The sequence below is a fragment of the Mauremys mutica genome, chromosome 14 (genome assembly GCF_020497125.1).
Source record: "Mauremys mutica isolate MM-2020 ecotype Southern chromosome 14, ASM2049712v1, whole genome shotgun sequence".
Classification (NCBI taxonomy): domain Eukaryota; kingdom Metazoa; phylum Chordata; order Testudines; family Geoemydidae; genus Mauremys; species Mauremys mutica.
The window spans coordinates 22,902,967-22,926,306 of NC_059085.1; the positions used below are offsets into that span (position 1 = coordinate 22,902,967).

General features: G+C 42.0%; 1 protein-coding gene across 1 annotated transcript in view; it reads left to right on the plus strand.

Moving 5' to 3' along the window:
- The first annotated feature begins 458 nt into the window (after positions 1–458).
- Positions 459–23,340, plus strand: part of MYLK3 (myosin light chain kinase 3) — a 39,743-nt gene continuing 16,861 nt past the window's right edge. Inside the window, exons 1-8 of the mRNA XM_044987680.1 lie at positions 459–893; positions 4,193–4,351; positions 5,941–6,031; positions 9,780–10,218; positions 14,069–14,664; positions 16,276–16,381; positions 20,938–21,031; positions 23,201–23,310. Of these exons, the coding sequence (XP_044843615.1) occupies positions 459–893; positions 4,193–4,351; positions 5,941–6,031; positions 9,780–10,218; positions 14,069–14,664; positions 16,276–16,381; positions 20,938–21,031; positions 23,201–23,310 (2,030 nt within the window). The remainder of the gene's footprint in view (positions 894–4,192; positions 4,352–5,940; positions 6,032–9,779; positions 10,219–14,068; positions 14,665–16,275; positions 16,382–20,937; positions 21,032–23,200; positions 23,311–23,340) is intronic.

Consider the following 23,340-nt stretch of genomic DNA (forward strand, 5'->3'; position numbering starts at 1 on the left):
TCTCCACACCCGGAGATATCTGCTATGGGCGTCGTCAATTGTTAAGATGCTTGCCTATCAACAGCCTCTCAAGAAAGAATTTTAAATGGTTTTGTGACGTCAACGGGGCCCAAGAAAAAACAGTCCATTGCCAAGTTAACTCCCTCATTGAAATCACACAGTAAGGAACAGATAACGCAAAAATGAAACCTTTTCACACAATGGCTGATCAATGACACGCTCCTGGCATCTCTAATAAGCCAAAGAATTTATCCTTGGTTGTAGGGTAAGGAAGTGACTAAGGAAGATGAGCTTTCAAAGAATCACCCTCTAATTTACACCCTTAATGAGGAGTCACCCAAATTGCACTGCCATTGACTCCTTGTCTGGGCAGAATGTCTGAGGGTAACATGGAGCATGGAAAGGTGCCTGGAAATGCAGTGGCTAGGTTGCAGCCTGCAAGAGGGAATAACTTAAGCATGATGGACAAAAAATTGAATCTTTTGAATGAAAAGGTAGATAAATTATTGAGTTTCCAAGAAGATTTGAATGGCAAGCTACAAAAGGTGAACCGAGGCATTGATGACATAGGAAAGAACATTGATAAGTTAACAGCATCCCAAGCATCCACTGCTCAGACTGATACAACAAAAAGAGGCCTAAAACCTGGAGACAGTATTCACCCGTCTGAGACCGAAAATGCGTGCTCAGAAATGTTGAAGCTGATGAGAGCTACACAGCAAGATTCCTTGAAGCATAGGGAGAAGCTGGATAAGATAGAAAAAATGGTTGATACTGTGGATAAAGTCATTACATTTGTGGGAGAGACATTCAAAAATTCTAAAGTAGTGGATTTCATTCTGAGAGGCATTGTACCCTGGAAGAAAGAGAATCTGGTTGAAATCCTAATGGAGGTTGGTTTTATTTTACTGTTCACAATCCTTTTCTTGTTGAGGAGAAGGGCTCCAGGCTCTCCTGTTAATTTCTTACATAATGCATGTGAGTGTTCAGGCTTTCCTCTCTCAGTATTGGGCATAAGAATAAATGGTATAGTGCAGAAAACATGCTAGGAAGGTTTCAAATAGGTGTAAAGACTAGGTCTCTGCACTGAGGAGTTGACAGTTTAAGGGCCAAAATCTGTCCTCAGTTACACCCTGCCCAATGATATTCAAGTTAGTTGCGGAATCCAGCCCTAGATGAAGAATAATAAATAGTTAATGTACTGTGAAGTGACCAAATGGGATTCTGTTTTCTGACTGATGATGACAATTTAGGCATCAGGGACCAAAATCTGCCCTCATTTATGTTCAGACAATTTCAGTGACTTCAGTGGAACATGGACCTAATTCTTCCCAATTACGTCTGTGCAACTCTATTGATTTCATCCAACCATCGGATCCTCAGGGCTCTGAGTGGAGGATGCTAACTCATAACCATTTCTTAATTATGAAGCATAATGAGCGGGAAATGGTTTGAGTGTCAGCAGGATATTTTGGAATTCATTGGTTTTCTTTTTAAAAAACATGAACCGGCACCTATAATGAATATCTGCTGTTTCAATGCTGAGTCTTGTTTGTCATCAGTCATTACTATTTGTGTCCCATCATGAGAAACAAAGAATAAGCTGCACAATGAGATGTATGTGGGACCTGGTCTCATTCCAGCGGATCTCATAACATCGGGATGGTAAAAACAGTATTGCATTAGGAATGACTTAACTTACAATGGAATTATGTGAATACTCTGTGAATACTCCTGGCTTTCTAAATATTTGTGCACAAATCAAAATAACTTGAAAAAAACAACAATTAAAATATATGGGTGGAATGTGAATTTGAGCTCTTACAAAAATGAGACTGTAATAGACCTCAGTATAGATCAAGAGGGTGTTGTGCAGATTTTCAGATACAGTTCTAACAGTCCATCTCTCTACAGATATGCAGAACCACTAGTCTTTCAGAGACTAACAATTGAACCAGATCATGAGGGTTTTTTTTTGTTGGGTTAAATTTCTAGTGGAAACTGGGTTGAGATCACTAAAAAATCCCGTCAGACAGTTACGTGGTGCCAGTACTTGCAGTCTGTTCCAACTGAAGTGTGCTACAATAGTAGGAGACATGAAAAAAGTGATCTAAAATTGATGATGTGCTTTAGGTTTAAAGATTACGAGCATCTGCAATGTGCTTGGCACTATGTAATACCTGGCGACAGCTAGGATCCTGCTTCATAGGGCTTACTCTCCAAATTAGACAGACAAATACATAGTACACTAGATGGCCAGGTAAAGAACAACTTCAAAATGGTAAACTAGTTTTTAAATGTCTTTCTTTGCTAGATTCACTGAAAGACTTATTGGAAGAAAGATGTTTTTAGGAGGGATTATAAAGGTAGGGTGGCCATGTAATGCACGAGAGAACTCATGTACTATAACCACATATTATAGGAAAGCAAATACGTGTTGGACAGATGGGCAACATTAATTAACCAGCAACATCCCTTTATTTATTTGTTTGCTGTATACATTGTAAGACTGGAGCATAAAGAACTGGAGCATAAAGAAGCATTTAAAACCCACAGTTGCAAATAAAAAGAACCTGTTACTTGCTTGTTTCTGCTTCCTAGCCATCTTTTTATAATAGTGCACCGTATAACAGAGCAGTGGCTTTATCCAACATTACTATGTGTTCAGGACAGATGTTGAAAACTTGGAGAGGGTTCAGAGAAGAGCCACAAGAACGTTTAAAGAATTAGAAAACTTGGCTTATAATGATAAATTCAATGAGCTCAACCTATTTAGCTTAACAAAGAGAAGGTTAAGGGGTGACCTGATTACAATGTATTACTATCTACATGGGGAACAAACATTTGATAACTGACGCTGCAATCTAGCAGAAAAAGGTATACCATGGCTGGAATTTGAAGCTAGACAAATTCAGACTGGAAATAAAGTGTAAATTTTTAACAGTGAGAGTAATTAACCATTGGAACAATATACCAGGAGGCATGGCGGATTCTCCATCACTGAAATTTTTTAAAATCAAGGTTGGATGTTTTTCTGAAAGATCTGCTCTAGGAATTATTTTAGGGAAATTGTATGGCCTTGTTGTGCACAAGATCAGACTAGATGATCACAATGGTCCTTTCTTTGAATTTATGAATTAATGAAAGGGGATGTGTGTCTTATGTTTTTATTTTTGTAAGTAGCTGCTTGCTGACACAACAATAGAATGTAAGACTTTTATGTGTGAGACTTTGCAGGGTTGGCCTCAAATTCATAAAATAAGTAAATGTCTGAATTGAAAGCTTCATACCGTCTAAAACTTCTGACTCTTGACTTACAAAAAACAGTGCTGGAGTGTGTGGTCCACTCCAGTCTCGCTTGCAGAAGGGGATTCAAGAAGAATAAAGATCCCCACAGTGTCACCATTGTCAACAGCATACTGAGTGTTTTAGTTAAAAGTGGCAATGACATTTGAAAACTTTTTTAGTGGGGGCAGAGGGGAGAGGAAAAAAAGCTTATTATACATGTCAGTATTGGAGCATACAGGGTCAACACATAGCACCTCAACCCCTTACGCTAATATTAATGGGACCTGATTTCAAAGACATGTAACTGGATTTGTGTGTTAAAATATACAGGAGGTTCAGAAGCTCTTGCTCAGGGTTTCTCAAACAGGGGTCGCCGCTTCTGTAGGGAAAGCCCCTGGCGGGCTGGTCCGGTGTGTTTACCTGCCCCGTCCGTGGGTCTGGCCGATCGCGGCTCCCACTGGCCACAGATTGCTGCTCCGGGCCAATGGGAGTTGCTGAAAGCGGCGGCCAGTTCGTCCCTCAGCCCGCACCGCTTCCAGCAACTCCCATTGGCCCACAGCAGCCATCCGCGGCCAGTGGGAGCCGCAATCGGCTGGACCTGTGGATGGGGCAGGTAAACACACCGGCCCGGCCCGCCAGGGGTTTTCCCTACAGAAGCGGCAACCCCTGTTTGAGAAACCCTGCTCTTGCTTGTTGCCACACTCAGTAGATGAGTAGGGTAGGAGACCAGGTCAGTTCTCTGCTCTAAATTATCTTTTCTCTGGTTCAAGTATCTAATATCTTCCCAGCCAATACATGTATTTTCACTACTTTTTGCTGTTTTTCTATGGTCTGCATTATCATTTGCTAAATGTTAGAGCTAGGATGAATAGTTGACGTAGTTTCAATGAGTCTTTTGTTAAAGAAAGGATTGGGTATCACCCAGAAAGCATTCAACAAACATTCGCCATCTGAGATTGGTGTCTCTTCAACCAGAGAAAAAGATGAACTCAAGCCAAAAAAGAAATTTGGATCCAAATTTTTCAGTACCCCAGAATTCAGGTCAATGAGATGGAGCACGTGGGTGAGTGTTTGCAGGATTGGTGCCCAGTGGGATAGCTACATGTCTATCTGTTCACTGTGGCTCAATGAATGGTAGGTCCTTTTGGGGTTACAAGATAAAATAACATTAAATATATAAAATGGTGCTGTTTGTCTCTCCATGAGAGCCAGGAGGGATGAAACCAACATTTCCTATATCTGGTGCCTCCCCGTCTTAGATTAAAAACTATGTGATAGAACTGTATATTGGAGAAAAATCACCTCAGGTGTAGTCTTGGGAAATATCATTTTTGAGACCTAGGAGCTAATTTATTATTCTACAAGATTTTGCTTTAGAACAAAGATTTTAAAAAAATTGGTGGATGTGACCTAGGGAGACCTTGATGCCAACTGGCAGAGGGCACGGGGTTTTACAGGGATCCCCTGGGTCAGATCTATGCATAATAGTTCACGGAATGGTGGCATGTGAAGTCTCTACCGAAAGCAAGTGGCCCACAGCTTGCCATAATCATAGCTAATGTATGTATGGATAATACTAACGAATTATATGTCTACACTACAATTTATGCTCCGAAGTCTTGGAGTTTTGGCGGGTCTTCAGGAGGTGACATACTTTGGAAATGTTCCTTTCAGGCAGGAGGTAAGGGACACGTATCTCCCTGTCTGGCTGTTTGTGTATTGTATACTGAATGCATCATAGTAAATGCCTATTTATATACTGAGCCACAGGCAAAATAAGAGATTGTGAAATCTGCAAGATGAAACCAACAGCCGGGGGGTGTCCTGTATATGAAAAAAGAGAGAGAGGATTGTTCTGTTATACCTTGGGGTGCCAGGAAACACACTGAATCCTTCACCTAGAAGGCAAGCTCACAGCACATCTTTCTCGTGAAAGGAGAGTCACAGCCAACACGGCTGTAAAGTGCTGCAAGGATTTGGGGTGAGCATGACTCCACAAGACATGAGCATCTAGTTAATTAAATCTAGCCTATAGAATGCATGTTATGATTTATGTCACATGTAACTATTTGTTTCCAGTACTGCTATTTGCTGCAACTTAAATCTCTATGCTTTGTTAGATACACTTACACTTGACTTCACTATAAACATATCTAGATGCTGTGTGTCAAGCGGAGCGGTGATCTGAGGTGAACTTGGTAAGGTGGGGTGCACTGTTTCTTTGGAAGCAGCAAATCTGAATACTGAGTGTCCATTGGACTGGGGCTGGACACTCAAGGGAGACATTCAGAGGGCTTGAGGGTTGGCGGGGGGGGTGTCAATTGCTAACTTGTAAGGTGACAGTGGGGCCTGTGAGATCTAGAGAGGAGTGCCGGTGCAGTTGGAGAGCTGACCCAAGGTGAGCACAAACAAGACTTCCTCATGCTAAGGGCAGGTGGTAGAGAGGTGCCTCACATCCTTGGAGCCCCCAGGAAGCCTCACAGTGTGGGAAATAAAGAAGCAGCAGCAAACTAAGAATGCAATGAAGCGGAGTCATTATCCCCAATTTCATAGTGTCTAACTGCTTCCACTGGTAGAGAATTAAAGGAACCCAGTGGGAAATGGACATCTTTAACATTGTTAATTAATTGTGTATTCAATTGTATTTTTTAGACTAAAGATAAACCTGAAGAGAAGGGTGCAAACCCAAAGCATGTACCTAGCAACAGAGGAGTCCAGGCCGAAAGCAAGGAGTCTTTGGAAGGTATATGTAAGCCTGTATGTATGATAAACATATCTGCTATGGAATTTAGATAGGTTGGGAAGAGAAGATCCAATATTCTCCTATATTGTAGGTACTACTGAATTAGCCCTTTGTAACTAAGGGTACGTCTACACTACGGGATTATTCCGAATTTACATAAACCGATTTAGCAAAACAGATTGTATAAAATCGAGTGCGCGCGGCCACACTAAACACATTAAATCGGTGGTGTGCGTCCACGGTCCGAGGCTAGCGTCGATTTCTGGAGCGTTGCACTGTGGGTAGCTATTCCGTAGCTATCCCATAGTTCCCGCAGCCTCCCCCGCCCCTTGGAATTTCCGGGTTGAGATCCCAGTGCCTGATGGGGCAAAAATCATTGTCGCGGGTGGTTCTGGGTAAATGTTGTCAGTCACTCCTTCCTCTGGGAAAGCAACGGCAGACAAGCATTTCGCGCCTTTTTTCCCTGGATTGCCCTGGCAGATGCCATAGCATGGCAATCATGGAGCCTGTTTTGCCTTTTGTGACTGTCACCGTATGTGTACTAGATGCCGCTGACAGAGGCGATTCAGCAGCGCTACACAGCAGCATGCTTTTGCTTTTGCATGACAGCAGAGATGGTTACCAGCCATACTGTACCATCTACCATACCATAAATTGGTAATAAGATGATCATGGTTACCAGTCCTTTTGCACTGCACCATTTGCTGCTGTCATAAGTGCCCCAGGCTGAGATCAGCCAGGGGCGCAAAAACCAAAATTGGGAATGACTCCCTGAGTCAATCCCTCCTTTTTGGTATCTAAAAATAGAATCAGTCCTGCCTAGAATATGGGCAAGTGTACTAGAGAACCACTGTATCATAAAACCAGAGAGCACAGCTGCTCTGTGTCAGATCCTGCAGAAATTATGAGCTGTATGCTATTCACAGGGGGTGCTCCTGCAACAACCCCACCTGTTGATTTCGTTCTTCCCCCAGCCTTCCTGGGCTACCGTAGCATTGTCCCCCCACTTGTGTGATGAAGTAATAAAGAATGCAGGAATAAGACACAGTGACTTGTTAGTGAGAAATGAGTGGAAGGCAGCCTCCAGCTGCTATGATAGTCCAGACAGGACATTAAGCAGTGTGGAGGAGAGGAGCCCAGCATCCCGCTGCTAGTCCAGGGGCAATTGAATCTTTTCTTTACACATGAAGGGTGGGTGATGGAGCTCAGCCCCCTCTTGCTATGATGAAGACGGTTACCAGCCATACTGCACCATCTACCAGGAAAAATTAGGAGCAGGCGCCCTTGATCGACCTCACTGATGCTAGTCGGCATGGTTACCAGTCCTTTTGCAGTGCCCCATGTGCCAATAGGCTGATGATGACAATGGATATCAGCCATATTGTACCATCAGCCACCCATGGCGGGGGGGGGGAGCAAGGATGTTGGTGTTGAGTGCTGCAGCATCGCGTCTATCTGCAGCATTCAGTAAAGATAGGGTGACATGTAAAAGAGTCAAGAGAGGATTGTTTTCCCTTTCACTTCTGGGGGTGGGTGGGGGGGTGCGTAAATTGCCGAGCTATGCCCTGACCCACCGCGGACACTGTGTTTGACCCTAGAAGCATTTGGAGCTCAGCCAAGAATGCAAATGCTTTTCGGAGACTGCAGGAACTGTGGGATAGCTTGAGTCCTCCAGTCCATGAGCGTCCATTTGATTCTTTGGCTTTCCGTTACGCTTGTCACGCAGCAGTGCGCTGAGTCCCTGCTATGGCGTCTGGAGATTTTTTTAAAAATGATTTTGAATTTCGTCTTCTGTAACGGAGCGCTGATAGAACAGATTTGCCTGCCCTTACAGCAATCACATCCGCATGGTCCATGCTGGAGCTCTTTCTTTATTTTGATTTTTAACTCGTTAGGGAGGAGTACAGAAATCGATTTAAAGAGCCCTTTATATCGATATAAAGGGCCTCTCAGTGTGGACAGGTGTGGCGTTAAATCGGTTTTATGCTCCTAAAACTGGTTTAAACGCTTAGTGTAGACCAGGCCTAAGTAAGCCCTTTGTAACTAACTGGACTTATCAAGTATCCAGAAAAGTGTGTGTTGGATGTTTGATACCAACAAACAAAAATACAACTCCCCTCCCCAAACCCCCCCAAACCAAATCCAATAGCAACACTTCATTGAAATGAATAGCAGCCATTACCTTTTTTGGTTAATGCTGTATTTCTTTGCTTTTGCAGTTGTAGTTAGCTTAATTAAAAGAGAGCAATGTCTGTTTGGAAGACAGCAGGGATACAATTGCAAGAACACATAGAAAACCTGTAAAGTCATAGAGGAAAAAGGCATGTGAAGAAGCAGAAATACAGATTTATTTTTGAACTGGGAATGTCTCACATGGCCAGCAAAGATATTATCAACAAGTCACAGGGGATGGGGTTAGAAAAGGGATTTGGACCTCAGACCTTTCTGTCATCCATTGTCATCAGTGGAGTTACACCGGGGTGAATGTGATTTGTGAATAGTGCCCAGTTACAGTCACCTCCCCACATATCACCAGAGGTTCCTCTCAAGCTTGGCCAAAAATTGTCTTGGTTTCTTGGCTTAGAAAATAACAAACTAAATAATCTGTTGGTTAGAATTCTGACTCAAAAGCCCCCAGTAATTTTGGGCTGAGTTGTTAAATAGACTAAAAATGAAACAAAAATCACATTGATTCCCAGGGCCAGTGCAAGTAGAAGCCTGGAGGAAATGGAAGTCATCTCCCTTCTAGACTGCCCTTCCTTTATATGCACCATCATTAATAATTAAGAGCAGTTGAAATTACTGGAATAGCTCCAGTGGGACCTAGAAACCCTAGGGGAGAGAGGCAGTGTTCTGAGTCTTAGTGTCTCCTGGAATCCTCCTGTCCCATTTTGCAATGTCAGTGCTACTCCCTATAGTACGGACACTGGGATGGGTGCGCCTTTGGGGATTTCAGAGTCCGAACCATGTATCATGTTGACCCATAGAGTACTTTCAGTCGTGAATGTCCTTCAAGTGACTCTTATCAATTTTCTGTTTGCAGTGTTGTTGTAGCCCTGTTGGTCCAGGGTCTGAGACAGATAGGGTGGGTGGAATAATGTCTTTTATTGGACCAACTTCTGTTGGTTGAAGGGGCAAGCTTCTGATCTTCACAGAGCTTTTCATCAGGTCTGGTCAGGTCTGCCTACTTACCTTCTTTTGTCCTAGGACTGCAGAGGTGGTAATTGCCTACTTCATTTTCAGTGGTCTCCTACAACATGTGTACGCTTAGCAACCTGTCTTATTTAGCATGGACACTCTGGTTACCTTCCCCAGAGCTGAGGAAGGGCTCTGTGAAGCTCCAAAGCTCATTCCTTCCACCATCAGAAGTTGGTCCCATAAAATATATCACCTCACCCACCTTGTCTTTCTCTTATCAATTTGTTTTTTAGTTATTCAGAAATCCAGTTTCTCTTTTTACTTTTACCATTGCTGAAAAGCTAACAATGCAAGTAAGTAATTTATTAACCTGCATGTGTCAGTGTCAGAAATGTCAAACGTGCTTCTAATAAGCTTAAGTCTTTTTTGTGTGTCTTTTAGCCCTTTCACGTGAGCATCATTGCCTAGTTTCACTACGATGGCAGGTTTTTAATAAAGTCCAACATCCCTGGCTACCTCCGTATTTTTTACAACCTATGCCACTATGTAATATTTTTTCTTGTGTCAGAGGAAGGCTGAAACATTATGAATAATACCATTTCTTATTTAGAGCCCAAAGGAGAAGAAAAGTTGGATGAAAATAATGGAACATGTGAAAAAGTAAACTCTTTCAATGCTGTAGTCTCCAAAGTTGACTCCAGTCCACAAGTTAAAGAAAGGACAACACAGCTGCAAACAATAGCAGGTTCTGGCAAAACAAATAGCTCTAAGAATTGTCAACCACAAAAAGACACTGTAATTGCAGCTTTGATTCCAAACCATGGTCTTCCCTTCATAAATCATGGCCCCGTGGGGAACAAGAATGTTATTGCTGAAGGAATTGATAAGGACAGAGCACCAGGACTGGAAGAACACCGCAGAAAGCCTATTAATCAGAAATCAAAAGAAAGTGAAAACAAAGCCTCTACACTCAGTGCTATGTCCATGGAAGCCGTGCCATCCACATCAAAGTCTGTATCCAGAGCAGGGTGTGAAGTGATACGTACAAGGTAACAATCTAGTCTGTAATTCTCTTTGTGATCTGAAACATTTCATGTGTTAAAAATAGGCAAATTATTAAAAAGACGATTCAGTCTTGTTCATATGTGATACCGTAGGAAAAAAAGCCTTGTTAGAAAAGGAGCACAGGGAACCATATAAACAGTCAATATGAAGAAGAATTAGAGCAAGTTTGGTGTCTTATAAATTTATACAAAGATAATGTTTGTAGATAGAAAGTGCTAGGTAAGCGCTAATTACTAATTTTGCACATCTGTTCTGAGTCAGGGAGATTTGAAATGGGTTTGCTCTACTTGTGTCTCATTTCATTGAACCTTGTAAATGGCTGACTCCTTTCTAACATGGAGGTTTCTGTAAATATCACATATGGGGCTTAATAGGTCTGCAAGAGGAGTCTGCCATTGATTGAGGAACACATTATTTTAGTGTGTGATAAATTTTCAGGGCTTGGGCAGGTTGTTCAATTCCATGTATAATAGTCCTTTGCCCACCTGAGAGCATTCAGTATTTTTGGTTAGGTCTGTGACCACATGACCCAGCCTATTTTAAGCATCGGCCATACCAAGATGTGAGCAAACATTTCTTTTTCTAACTTCACTTTTTTTTCTCTTTAACATATGACAGATTTGGTATCAGATACCCCTTTTTGTCTTTTTTTTTGTGGTTAGGACTTTAGAAAAGTTCTGTGATTTAACCTGCAATTGCATTATGGAAAAAAAATGAAAATGGAGGTCCCATTTTTAAAACATGTCTGTGCATGACCATGCATGTTCAGTTTAGTCTCCTGTGCATTTTTGTGTATATACAATTATCCCAATGTGCAGGTATACAAGTCAGCATTTGAACACAGACCAAAAAGTGACTGCTTTTTTTGTACATGCGCATTTGAAAGTGTTCCTTTTAACTTAAAGGATTTGAATGCATTCTGGTGCCTTAAATACAAGACGGGCACTTTAGTCTCTAGGTAGTCTTTAGTTATTTGTGCAATTTACAGATATTTTCAGGTGCTGGAGTATTCCCAGATTAATGTAATACTAGCATATTAAGGCCTTGTCTACACTACAGGCGGAGATCGATCTAAGTTACGCAACTTCAGCTACGTGAATCACGTGGATGAAGTCAACGTACTAAGATCTACGTACTGCGGGGTCCACACTATGCGATGTCGACTGGAAACGCTCTCCCATCGACTCCCCTTGCGCTTTTAATTCAGGTGGCGTACAGGAGTCGATTGGAGAGCGATCTGTGATCGATTTAGTGGGTCTTCACTAGACCCACTAAATTGACCGCCAGTGCATCGTTCGCCACGTGTCGAACCCCCGGTAAGTGTAGAGAAGGCCGGAGACTGAAGAACCAAATTAATAAACTGAATGGAAGTGGTCTTGGTCTACTTCTCAGTACATGCAGATCCACATGAGAAAAACCATCATTGCAAATGGCAGTAATTGGCACTCCAGTCTTAGAAGAAAGGCTGAGCTGTGGCAGGGCTTGGAGACTATATTTCCCTTTACTTCTAGAAGAGGTCCAGTGTAAGGATGTGGCAGGGCAGAATGGGGGAAGCTTGCATTGCCATAACCCGTTGTGTGGCTAAGTAAAAGAAGATTCCAGTGATGTTATTCCAGCACATTTCCCAAGCACTAAATTCACATGATTGGAGTGTGGGAACGCCCCTGAACACAAGGGCTGTAAAGTGCAAAGGAAGTGTGTGTATTTGATGTCTAGATCAACTTCACACACAATTTCATTTTAATCAGACTTAAAATTTACTCTGCATTTCTATTTTTAAATTACAGTGTGAAAAAAACATGAATCTTCCTGTGCTTTATTTATGGAGTTCATAGAGTGCCTATATAGATATTTTTTTGTATGTGAACTGAAATTCGGTGCTCCGTTACATGGGTACAGCTCTCATTGAAGTCAGTAGGCCTGTACAGAAACATAAAAAGAACAGTGTTCCAATGCTTGGAATTGTTAAAGAAATGCCCAGGTTTCCCTGCCAAGTTTAGACATGTCTAGATAGTCATAGCTGTGTTTTCTCTAAGCTGGTATCAGCTGTCTTCTTAGTTACAGATTCTTAATACATTTGTCAAGGCTGATATCCCACTCTGGCACTTCAAGTGCAGAAGGTGGGGGCCCGCAAGGATTCTAAAACTTAATACTGGCCACTCCTGGCCACTCTGAATTTTGGCGGCGACGCCTCTCGATGATGTCACTTGTCGATGGCAAGCGGCATCATCGAGAGGCGTTGCTGCAGAAATGCCGCCAAAATTTGGCGGCATTTCAGCGGGTGCTCCACTGCCGCAGTGGTCCTTCATCTGGCGCCCACCAGACGAAAAGGTTGGGGACCACTGTTATAAAGGGATCATGCTTACAATGACAGTGAGATGGTAAAAATGAGAACAAAACTACAGACTTGTTATGCAAAAGATAGAAAAGGTTTCTTTTCAAGATCTTTGTTACAGAAGGTACAATATTTTTGGGGAAACTAGATAGGTGTTTCCTTTTCTAGGCACCAGAGATGTTCTCTGCCTGCAATTTTATAGTCCCTAGGGCTCAACTTTACAGCCCTTACTGATGTCCAGTCACCCAACTGAAGCCAGCTGCAGTACTCAGAAAGGGCTGGAAGGGACCATGAGAGGTCCTCTAAACCACCCCTCTGTGCTGATGAAGGACCAAGTATACCTAGCTCGTAACTAACAGGTGTTTGTCCAACCTATTCTTAAAACCCTCCAGTTATGGGGATTCCACAGTCTCCCTTGCAGAGCCCGATCCTGCTGCTGTTTCTAAGTTTATTAGTTCTATGAATATCTCTGACAGAACTTCAGACTATAGCAGGTTTTTTATAATCCCATTATCTCTAGTCAACATAAGCTTAATGAAAATGTTTAAAAGTTCCTAGTGGCAGGAATGCTCAAGGAACTAATATTAACAAAACAGAGGAGCCAAAAGAACCGAGGTGTACAACCTAACATTTTCAAGAGCAGACTGTGAAAAGAGTAATATTCTATACCACCCCAGGAATGCAGACTCTCACATCTCAGCTAATTGCCAGGAGACTAGCACCCACCCACCCAGATTTTTAAGAGCTAGCACATAGTTCTAATAATCCAGATCACAATTTTTAGCACTAAGTGCAAAGGCTCCCCACCACAGAGGCACAGGTAAATGCTGGAGTAGGTATGATTAAGGCTACGATTATGTCACAGTTGTCAAGGAAGTCATGGAATCCGTGACTTCCAAAAAGCTCTGTGACATTTTCTGCCTCAGGGCTGGAGTTGTCAGCAGGCAGCCCCGCAGCTCTCAGGCGCTGCTGGAAGCAGGCCTCCAGCAGCTCCTAGCTGCTGGGCAGCAGGGGGACCCCAGAGCTCCCAGCTGCTGTGGGTGCTGGACCCTTCACCTGCCCCATTTTGTCAGGGCTATTTTTAGTAAAAATCATGGGCAGTCATGGGCTTCCATGAATTTTTGTTTTTTTGCCCATGACCTGTCCATGATTTTTTGCCCATGACCTGCCCTAAAAAAATATCCATGACAAAATCTGAGCCTTAGGTATGATATAATTTATGTCCAGCAGAGGGCAGACATCTATACAAGCTAGCATGTTAAAATAACTATTAAAATAAGATTTTGTGCAGACTGAGTCTCTTCAAAATGTTGTGAATTTATCCTGGAAGTATTGCTGAAGTATTGCATTTCCTTATTATCCTTAGCAATTTCAGTATCTGTTATTTTTAGTAGGGAAATTATTGCATAACTGGGATTTAAGCAAAGTGTAAACAAATATTTTCTGCTAATCTAGAGAGGCTATATATCTGCATAAAAAGGAAAATGTTTGCTCTGCAGGATTTCCATCAATGTGCAGATGACTGACACCCAAGAAAAGTTTCCAGTGGCCAAGGAAGGAAGCATTGGTGGTCACGGAGGTACAAGTTCCAAAGTAAAATCCCCTTTCTCCTCACCGCTGGAAGTTGAAGGTGTTAAACATCTGACTGACAAATTTAAACAGAATCCATGCCCCCCAAACACCAGAACTGACCCAATTCAAGAAGTAAAAGGGGTGAAGCTTACTAATAAACACAATGAACAGGAACCCAAATTAGGGAAGCCACAGATGCTATTGAACAAAGTCTCAATAGATAAAAAGCCCCTAGAGAAATCAGAGCTAAAGTGCAAGTCCATATCCTCTCAAAGCACAACTGAAAACTATACTAAAAAAGATCTTGGGGCCAAAATGAAAAGCCATAAAGAAACAACAAAGACAATGAAAGAATCCATAAAGGATGCTAGAGCTGAATTAGAATTAGAATGTGTGGAATTAGAAAGCACATACGCAGGACAAAAAGAAGACAATGCAAATCAATGTACAGGAGAGGCCCCAGAAAACACTACATCAGTAGGAGCCAGCAAAGCATTTGGCAAGCAGGATGAAGGAATCATTGGTAAGTAGCTCACAATCATACCTGGAGACTTTTACTCTGAGAATTCTAGGGTTCCTGCATATGTTATACACTATAATAGCTGAAACCATGCTCATTAGTGCTATTATCATAGTTTGAGAGCATTTATTCAGGCACCAAGCATACCCTTGGCTGCATCAGACAACAACTGTATTCACATTCATGGGACTTACTTTTTATTCTAATGTTCCTGTTCAGTTGCAGTCTCAGAATAAATGTTCTTTTGGATTTTGGATTCAGTTTAAAGGCTGTTTTGGAATAATAATCCTTTTAAAATAAAATGAGATGAATTGTTATGTATTTGAAAAAGGAGAGATACTTTTAAAGCTTTATTTCTTTGAACAAAAGCCTTTATTATCGTATAAGATAAGGGGTGTACAAACCATGCGTTAATATTAGCAGGTGAAGAGAGTGTAAAATATTGTAGGAAAGGTCTCATTTTGTCCCTAGTTATACCCCTGGCCATAAGTCTTTTTCTAGGCAGCACATGTTAGTGATCACACTCTGGTTGCTGCAAGAACAGGAGTACTCTTTGCCAGCAGTGGATGGAGCATGCCCCAAGAGGTGTGCTGATCAAGATCTAGGTTCTACAGTAGTGGCTGATAGGTGCAAATATGTATGTGCAAATGGAATTTTAAGGTGTAATATACACTGTGCAGCCATTTTACAATGAGCGTGTATTAAATTAGTCAGTGACATCTATGGCCCAATCTCTCCCTGGCTTTGAACAAAGAACTCCCAGTGATGTCAAAGGGAGTTGTACACATAGATTGACTTTGGGATTTGGCCTTTATCTGGGTCATGCTAAATTGGATGAGCTACTTTATTGGGACATCTCCCCGGGGAACTGATTTCATCTACTGATAATGGCAGTGATCGCTGCTACTGGGAGAGGCATTCTCCTGACACTGAATGAGTAAGTGACTGTGAGTCATTAGGGGTTAAGTAGGTGCCTCACTCGTGACATTTTACTCCTGCCACTCAATGGAGACAGTGGGGCGACTCATATGCTTAAGTGCTTTGCTGGATGGGGGACCTAGTAAAGTGAAAAGGTGGAAGAAAGATGGGAGCCTTATTAAATTCCAGGGTTTTTGTTTTGAATATTGATAAAAGCAAATTGTTAACAATTGCCTGCCTGGATCTAAGATATCCTGAGTGCTCACGTTGCGCTCTGGTATTCCCCCATACAGGCTGCTCACCCACAGCTGTGCTGGACAATGCTATGATGGGGGAGAACCATATTTGTGTTTGCATTTGCTCCAGAAAGCAATATGGTACTGTGGTGATGATGCCATTCTCAGTGGTCAGAGTGGCTTTGGGGAGACTCTCTGAGGGACAGGTATAGTCGAGGTGGTGGGAGTATGATGAATGTTACCTTTGTCGAGGTGTAGAGTGAGTGAGGTGCCAAAAGGCGTACACCCACTAACAAGGTGGTACGGGCCTGTTTGTAGTTAGCTAACCTATCAGGTTGCCCTTGGTTGGCATCTTGATACAGCTGTATCCTGGGAAGTGAAAATACTGCGGGGGATGATGATAGTAATGTGCAAAGATTTGTGGAAAACCAAATCAATGAATGAACTGTCTCCTATGTAGATGACAGCCCTCCTCCTCCTGCTCCCTTTGAACATCGGGTAGTGAGTGTCAAACAAACAGAGATAACAACGTGCTACTCAGTGTGCCGGCATGAAGTATTAGGAGGGTAAGTCTGTGGCTCTGTAATGCTGTGCAGTTAGCAACATCGCTGCAGTAGCTGAAATACACAGAAAAAGAGTTATTAGGATGATTACAATTACCCATTTCCCACAGAGGATCTACAAATACATAGTTGTTATTGGATGCTCTTGGTGACACATATAGGTCTGCAGCTCTTAAATGACCATGTAAATGAATAGATTCATAAAGTTTAAGGCCAGAAGGGACTATGAGATTATCTACTCTGACCTCCTGTATATCACAGGGCATTAAATTTCACCCAGTTACCCCTATATTGAGTCCAATAACTTGTGTTTGACTAAAGCATATCTTCCAGAGAGACATCCAGTCTTGATCTGAAGATATCAGGATATGGAGAAGCCATCACTTTCCTTGGTATTTTGTTTCAATGATTAATCACCCTCACTGCTAAAAATGTGTGCCTTTTTTCTAATTGGAATTTGTCCAGTTCTAGCTTCCAACCATTGTTTTTTGGTATGCCATTCTCCGCTAGACCAACCTGCCTTTTAATGCCTGGTGTTCTTCCTGTGAAGGTAGTTGTGCACTGTAATCAAATCACCACTCAATCTTCTGTTTGATAAGATGAATGGATTGAACTCTTAAGTCTTACTCTCCAATTTTTGATGTCTTTTTAAAAATGTGGACACCAGAACTGTATGCAGTAGTTCAGTATCTGTCTCACCAATGCTGTATATAGAGGTAAAATCACTTCCCTACTCACTACTTCCTTGTTTATACACCCGAAGATCACATTAGCCCTTTTTGACATTGAGTCGCACTGGGAGCTCATGTTGAATTGCTTGTTCACTATGATCCCTAAATCCTTTTCAGTTACTGCTTTCCAGTTTACAGTCCCAATTCTGTGGGTATGGCCAACCTTCCTTGTTCCTAGATGTGTAACTTTGCATTTGGTTGCATTAAAATACATTTGTTAGAATGGATACAAGTGATCCAGACTGTGTGTATGAGTGCCTTGTCCTCATCATTATTTACCACTCCGCCAATCTTTGTCACCCACGAATTTTATGAGTAGTGATTTTATATTTACTTCCGAATTATTGATGAAAATATTGAATAGTGTTGACCTAATACTGCACTCCACTAGAAATACTCAAGGGAGTTAGCTAGGTCTTAATCCATTAAAGTGTGCACTAATGATATTGGATAGTGCTAATTTTTTAATCAAAATGTCATGCAGTACTAAGTCAGTTGCCTTACAAAAGTCTAACTATATTACATCTATGCAGTTATCTTTATCCACCAAATTTATAATTTCAAAGAATGAAATAAGGTTTGTTGGACAAGGCCTATTTTCCAAAAAACATGTTTACTGGCATTAATTATATTCTTATCCATTAATTTGCTTTTCCATTATTTTGCCAAGGACTGATCCAGGTTAACCTGCCTGTAATTACCTGAGTCATACTGCTTGGGGTTTTTGTTGTTGTTTTTGTTTTGAATAATGGCACAGCTATTAGCACCCTTCCAGTCTTCAGGAATTTCCCTGGTATTCCAAGATTTATTAAACATTAACACCAGTGGGTTGGAGATCTCCTGTGCCAACTATTTTAGAACTCTTGGGTGCAAGGTATCCAGACCTGCTGATTTAAAAATGTCTATCTCTGGTCACTGTTTGTCCAACATTCTCCTTAGTTATTAATGGACTGGAAGATACTTCCACATCCTCATGTGAAATGAGTACATTTTCTTGCTTCTTTCCAAACATAACAGAAATATTTATTGAACACTTCTGCCTTTTCTGCATCAGTATTAAGAATTTTACCATCTCCATCCAGTAATGGGTCTATACTATTGCCAGGATTTCTTTTGTTCCTAAGAAAACTCCTTCTTCTTGTCCTTAGCCCTGCCAGCCATGGATCTTTCCCTGATGTCTGTGGCTTCCTTTATTAATTTTTGATATTTCATAACTTATATTTTATGTTGAGTGCTATCTATTTCTCCTTTTTTTACATTTGTTTTATATTCCCTTTTTATTTATAACTGTAGCCCTCACTTCACCACTGAACCTGGAGGGGCTTATAGCGAAAGTTGTCCTCTTTCTTAATGTGGAATCATAGATTTTTGGCCAGCTAATAAACTTTTCTTAAAGAACTCCCAGTTTTCATTCCCATTTTTCTGTTTAAACTTTTCCTCCTGATCACTTTAACTCATCATTTTCTCAGATTTGTGAAATTATCTCTTTTGAAGCACCAGACTGTCCTTTGTTTTCCCCTAATGAATATAATGAGGTCATGATCACTGGTCCCTAGTCGGCCATCAACTTCGAATGCAGTGATTGATTCTTCTTTATCTGTCATCATGATGTCCAAGACAGAATTATCTTGTGTGTAGGGTGCAATATCGTTTGTGTTAGAAAGTAATCATCTACACATTTTAGAAACTCTGATGATTTTTTACTTCTAGGTACACGAGACATCCAGCATATGTCTCCCAAATTGAAGTCCCCCATAATAACGCCGTTTTTCTTTCTACACATTATGAACAGTTTGGTTTGTTGGTCTGTAATAGACCTCCACCTGGGCTTTGTTAATTAGCACATTGATCCATATGCATTCAAGACTCTGTGCTTCTGCGTTATCAATAACTCTAGAATAGATAATGCTATCTTCAGTGTAGAATGCCAGCCCCCCCACCCTCTTTTACCCACTCTGGCCTTCCTATACAGGTTATAGCCAGTGATTTTAACATTCCAGCCATGTGAATTGTCTCACCAGATTTCAGTAATGCCAATTATATCACATTTCTTTCTATCATTGAGAATTTCCAATCCTTCTTGCTTATTATACAGACTCCTAGCAGTGGTATGTAAGCACTTGAAAATTTCTTCTCTTTACGTTCCTTTTTACATTGGTTCAATTGTTCACGACTCTGAGTTTAAATTTGTAATATATTTGCTGCCGTAACACCCTCCCATTGCGTTGTTCATTTAACACCTTTCTTGCTGCTCCAGCTAGTCTCCATCCACGAAGATTAACCCTCTCTCTGGGAGATGCAAGACATTCCATACATACAGCTCCCCGCACCCCCCTCTAGAAAGTGGCTCAATGTCCAACAAAAGCAAAACTGTCAGCTTCAGACCAGTCACACAAATAACAGTTCACTTCCAGTATTTCTGGCTTCTCTCGCTCATGGAACCAGAAGGTTTTCAGAGAAAATCACTTGGACTCTTCTCTTCTTCAGCTCCCTTCATTTTCTATAATCTGTGTAGTTCTGCTTGATGCCATGTCACTGGTTCTAATGTGTGTCGTTAACCATTGGAGACTTGCCAGATGACCTCATAATCCTGTCCAGTCTTGCAGTTTGACCAATGGAGAAAACTTCCATGGGAAGTTTGAGAATCACTGGCTGGCTAGTATTCAAAATACTGTTTTTAAAATCACTGAATAAAACCTTCCTGTGGCATTATGAACTTTAACAGCTAATAACAAGAGTTCATTTTCCATTTAGCTTGTAAAGCGCAGTTATGGTGAGAAAAGTGACTGTAATAAAGTCACTGCACCTTCTTACTTGGTGGATTTTCATAGCTGCTCACTGTATTGATTAAATAAATGTTTGCTTCTCTCCGTTCCTGTTAGCCCTGCAGAATATTGCAGCTCTGAGCAAATGAGATGGATTCTTTTCTGGCTTGTGCATCCTCGGCAGAATTGTCAGCCATGTTCTAGTTGCAAAGTCTTTATTGCTGGTGATGTGTGAGCCAGGCAGAAGATGACTTGACTTTCAGATTCCACTCTGATTTTGCACAGCTGGAAGTTAGGAGAATCATCTATTGGTTGGTACAACAATTAGATTTGACATTGAAGTCACTGAGCTGCTGAATGTGGAACACCATTATACTGTTTCTAGAATCATTTTTCAGAGCCGAACAGCATCTTAAAGGGTGTTAATGGCTGAGTTTTCAAACTGACATTATTTTGACATGGCATCTAGGCTTCACTCATGAGGTGAGCACTTCCCTTCAGTCCTTTAAGTTTTCTGCACTTAGTTGTTATTTGGGACAGTGTGATTTCCTCGTGGAGTTAAGTGCAAATATGGCCTAATAGGTCCAAGCATGATGGTGATGCAATGGCAGAAAAGATGGTGCTTAAAAATCATGTGCGTGGGAGAGGTAGGAGCATGCAATAAATGCGTGCCTTGTAGTTATTGGCTTTAACGTAATTTAAAAAGTTATGTGATCAGACCAGAAATATCCTTGTTAATATACCCCACTATGCATCACTGAAGGACAGCAGGAGTGTAAAATTACAGAACCAAAAAAGAATATCAGCAGGTTACCGTGTCATTGTGTAACGTAGTAATACAAATGGAGCATAATATTTTAATGTAAGAATTGAACAACTGGCTGGAAAGATAAAACTAATCCTGCATAAGCTGAGAGAAAGAGGAGATTCATGCTGCTGACCACCTGATTCTGTTCACTTTGTACCAGGCTATTTTTAATCAATGATAAGAATAGTTGTTTGAAAGGCTTCTGCAGCAAGTTACTTTAAAGTTGTTTTACTGTGTATTTCTCTGTATCAACAGGGGGCGTTTTGGTCATGTTCACAAGTGCACAGAGGTGTCAACTGGTCTTAATCTGGCAGCCAAAATAATAAAAGTGAAAGGAGCAAAGGAGAGGGTAAGTATGGTTTTGTGAACCTCCATGGACAGACATTATAAATCTGGCTTATTACAAGCACCTGTGCATCACTTTTCTTATTAAAGTATTTTCCCACTCAACGTTGTATCAAATATGACAAAACCAGCCTTAGTAAATATTTGCTTGAATCCTATATGACTGTTTGATCTGACCATGTTTTATGTCCTGTTATTTTGGTGTTCACTAATGTATCCCTTCTGCCAGGTGAAGCCAGCAGCAAAAAGGGCTGGGTTCAGTATCTATGGGTTCCTTTTCAACAATACAACACAAAACCGGCTCGAGCCCCCACCCAGTGACCTGGGACAATTACACCCCACACCCTGGGCACCTCTAAGAGGCAATACAGAGTCTGAGTATAGCAAAAAATTTTAATAAAAGGAGGGAATTAACTCAGTATTAATTTGGGAAAACACCGCAACTAGGGCTCATAAACACAAACCACGAGCAAAAGACCCACCACCCAAGTAAGTTGGGCAGTGTCCTTTTCCCCTCAGGGTCTTAAGTCCAGCAACTCAGAAGTCCCTTAATGTGCCCGTCCCTTCTCTGTACCCCATTCACAGTTCCTGTCCTTGGCCAGTGCAGAGTTCACCTCCCACCCTGTGTGGAAGACGGGGCTGGGAGGGGCTAAGGAGGCACCTTACATGCTGCACTGCTTGGGCACTTGCTGGTCACCCCAACAGCCAATCATCACGACTCTGTGGGGCTCTGCTCTGGCCCTCTCTACCAGCTTCTCTGCTGGCCACTTGCCACGCCTCTCCACCAGCTGCCCTGCTAGTCACACCTCTCTGCCAGCCTCCCCGCCAGCCACCCTGCTGGTTGCGCCTCTCAGCCAGCTGCCCACTTGCCAAGATGTCTTCAGCCCCCCAACACACACACTTAACACAGCTCTCAGTGATTTCAGCTGTTAGTGGGGGAGTCTCACTGCTAGGGCACACTGGGAAGTCTCTTGCAATAGAGACACTCTCCCAAAGTAGGTCTAATACTTAGATGTAGGTATCAATGATTTCAGCTCTGCAGCGTGTAACAAGACTCTCAATTGAGTCTAAATTAGATCTTTTATTATACCATTGAGAGAGGAAGGATCAAATGGTGTTTAGGACCCTAAAACAAGGCCCACACCAGCAGGTACAAGTACCTGTCCCCACCCTCTCTCAACTAATTGGGCTTTGGAACCCATGTCCCCTGCCTAGCAAGTGGTGTTCACTTGAGGGTGAGTCCCCTCCATTGGGGTGTGCCAGGTACAGTTCTGTTGTCCTTGGTTCACACAAGGATGGCATCCCTTTATTTCTCCTGCCCTGATAACAAAGAGACTGGGGAGCCAACACTGGCCACAAGTGATCATTTGGGCAAGCAGTCCCATCATGCTAAGCACCTAGGCAAGATGGGTGTGTCCATGCAAATGAGATCAGCTTCTGAAGTCTTTTTCCACAGCTCACCATTAGATGTCAGGGGAGAGCTCATCCACAGTCTGCTTACACCAGAGGTTCTCAAACTGGGGGTTGTGGCCTCTCAGAGGGTCATGAGGTTATTACGTGGTGGGATCGCGAGCTGTCAGCCTCCACCCCAAGCCCCACTTTGCCCCCAGCATTTATAGTGGTCTTAAATATATTAAAAAGTGTTTTTAATTAATTTGGTGGGGGGGGGGTTGCACTCAGAGGCTTGCTGTGTGAAAGGGGTCACCAGTACAAAACTTTGAGAACCACTGGCTTACACTAACATTGGTGTGTGCAGGGAATCAGTTGCAGGGCCATCTCCAGGCACCAGTGAAGGAAGCAGGTGTTTGGGGCAGCCAATGGAAAGGGGCGGCACATCCGGGTCTTTGGTGGCAATTCGGCAGCGGGTCCCTCAGTCCCTCTCTTCCTCTTTGAGCTGCCACCGAATTGCCACAGAAGAATTAAGTGGCATAATTGAGCTGCTGCCAAAGTGCCGCCAATCGGCTTTATATTATTTTTTTTCGCTTCGCCGCTTGGGGCAGCAAAAGTGCTGGAGCCGGCCCTGATCAGTTGGCATGAATGTTTGAGGAATGGCTAATTTTTGTGTGAATGTTTGTATTTGAATGCGCACAAGAGTGTTTGTGGTCATGCTCCAATAGGAGCATCTGCTGGTTGCTAGTCACTATTTGTTATCTTCCTGTTTTTAATGTTTCAGGAGGAAGTGAAAAATGAAATAAACATCATGAACCAGTTAAATCATGTGAATCTGATCCAGCTTTATGATGCTTTTGAATGCAAGAACAACCTCACGTTGATCATGGAATAGTAAGTTAAAATGATATGAAGAATTATCAG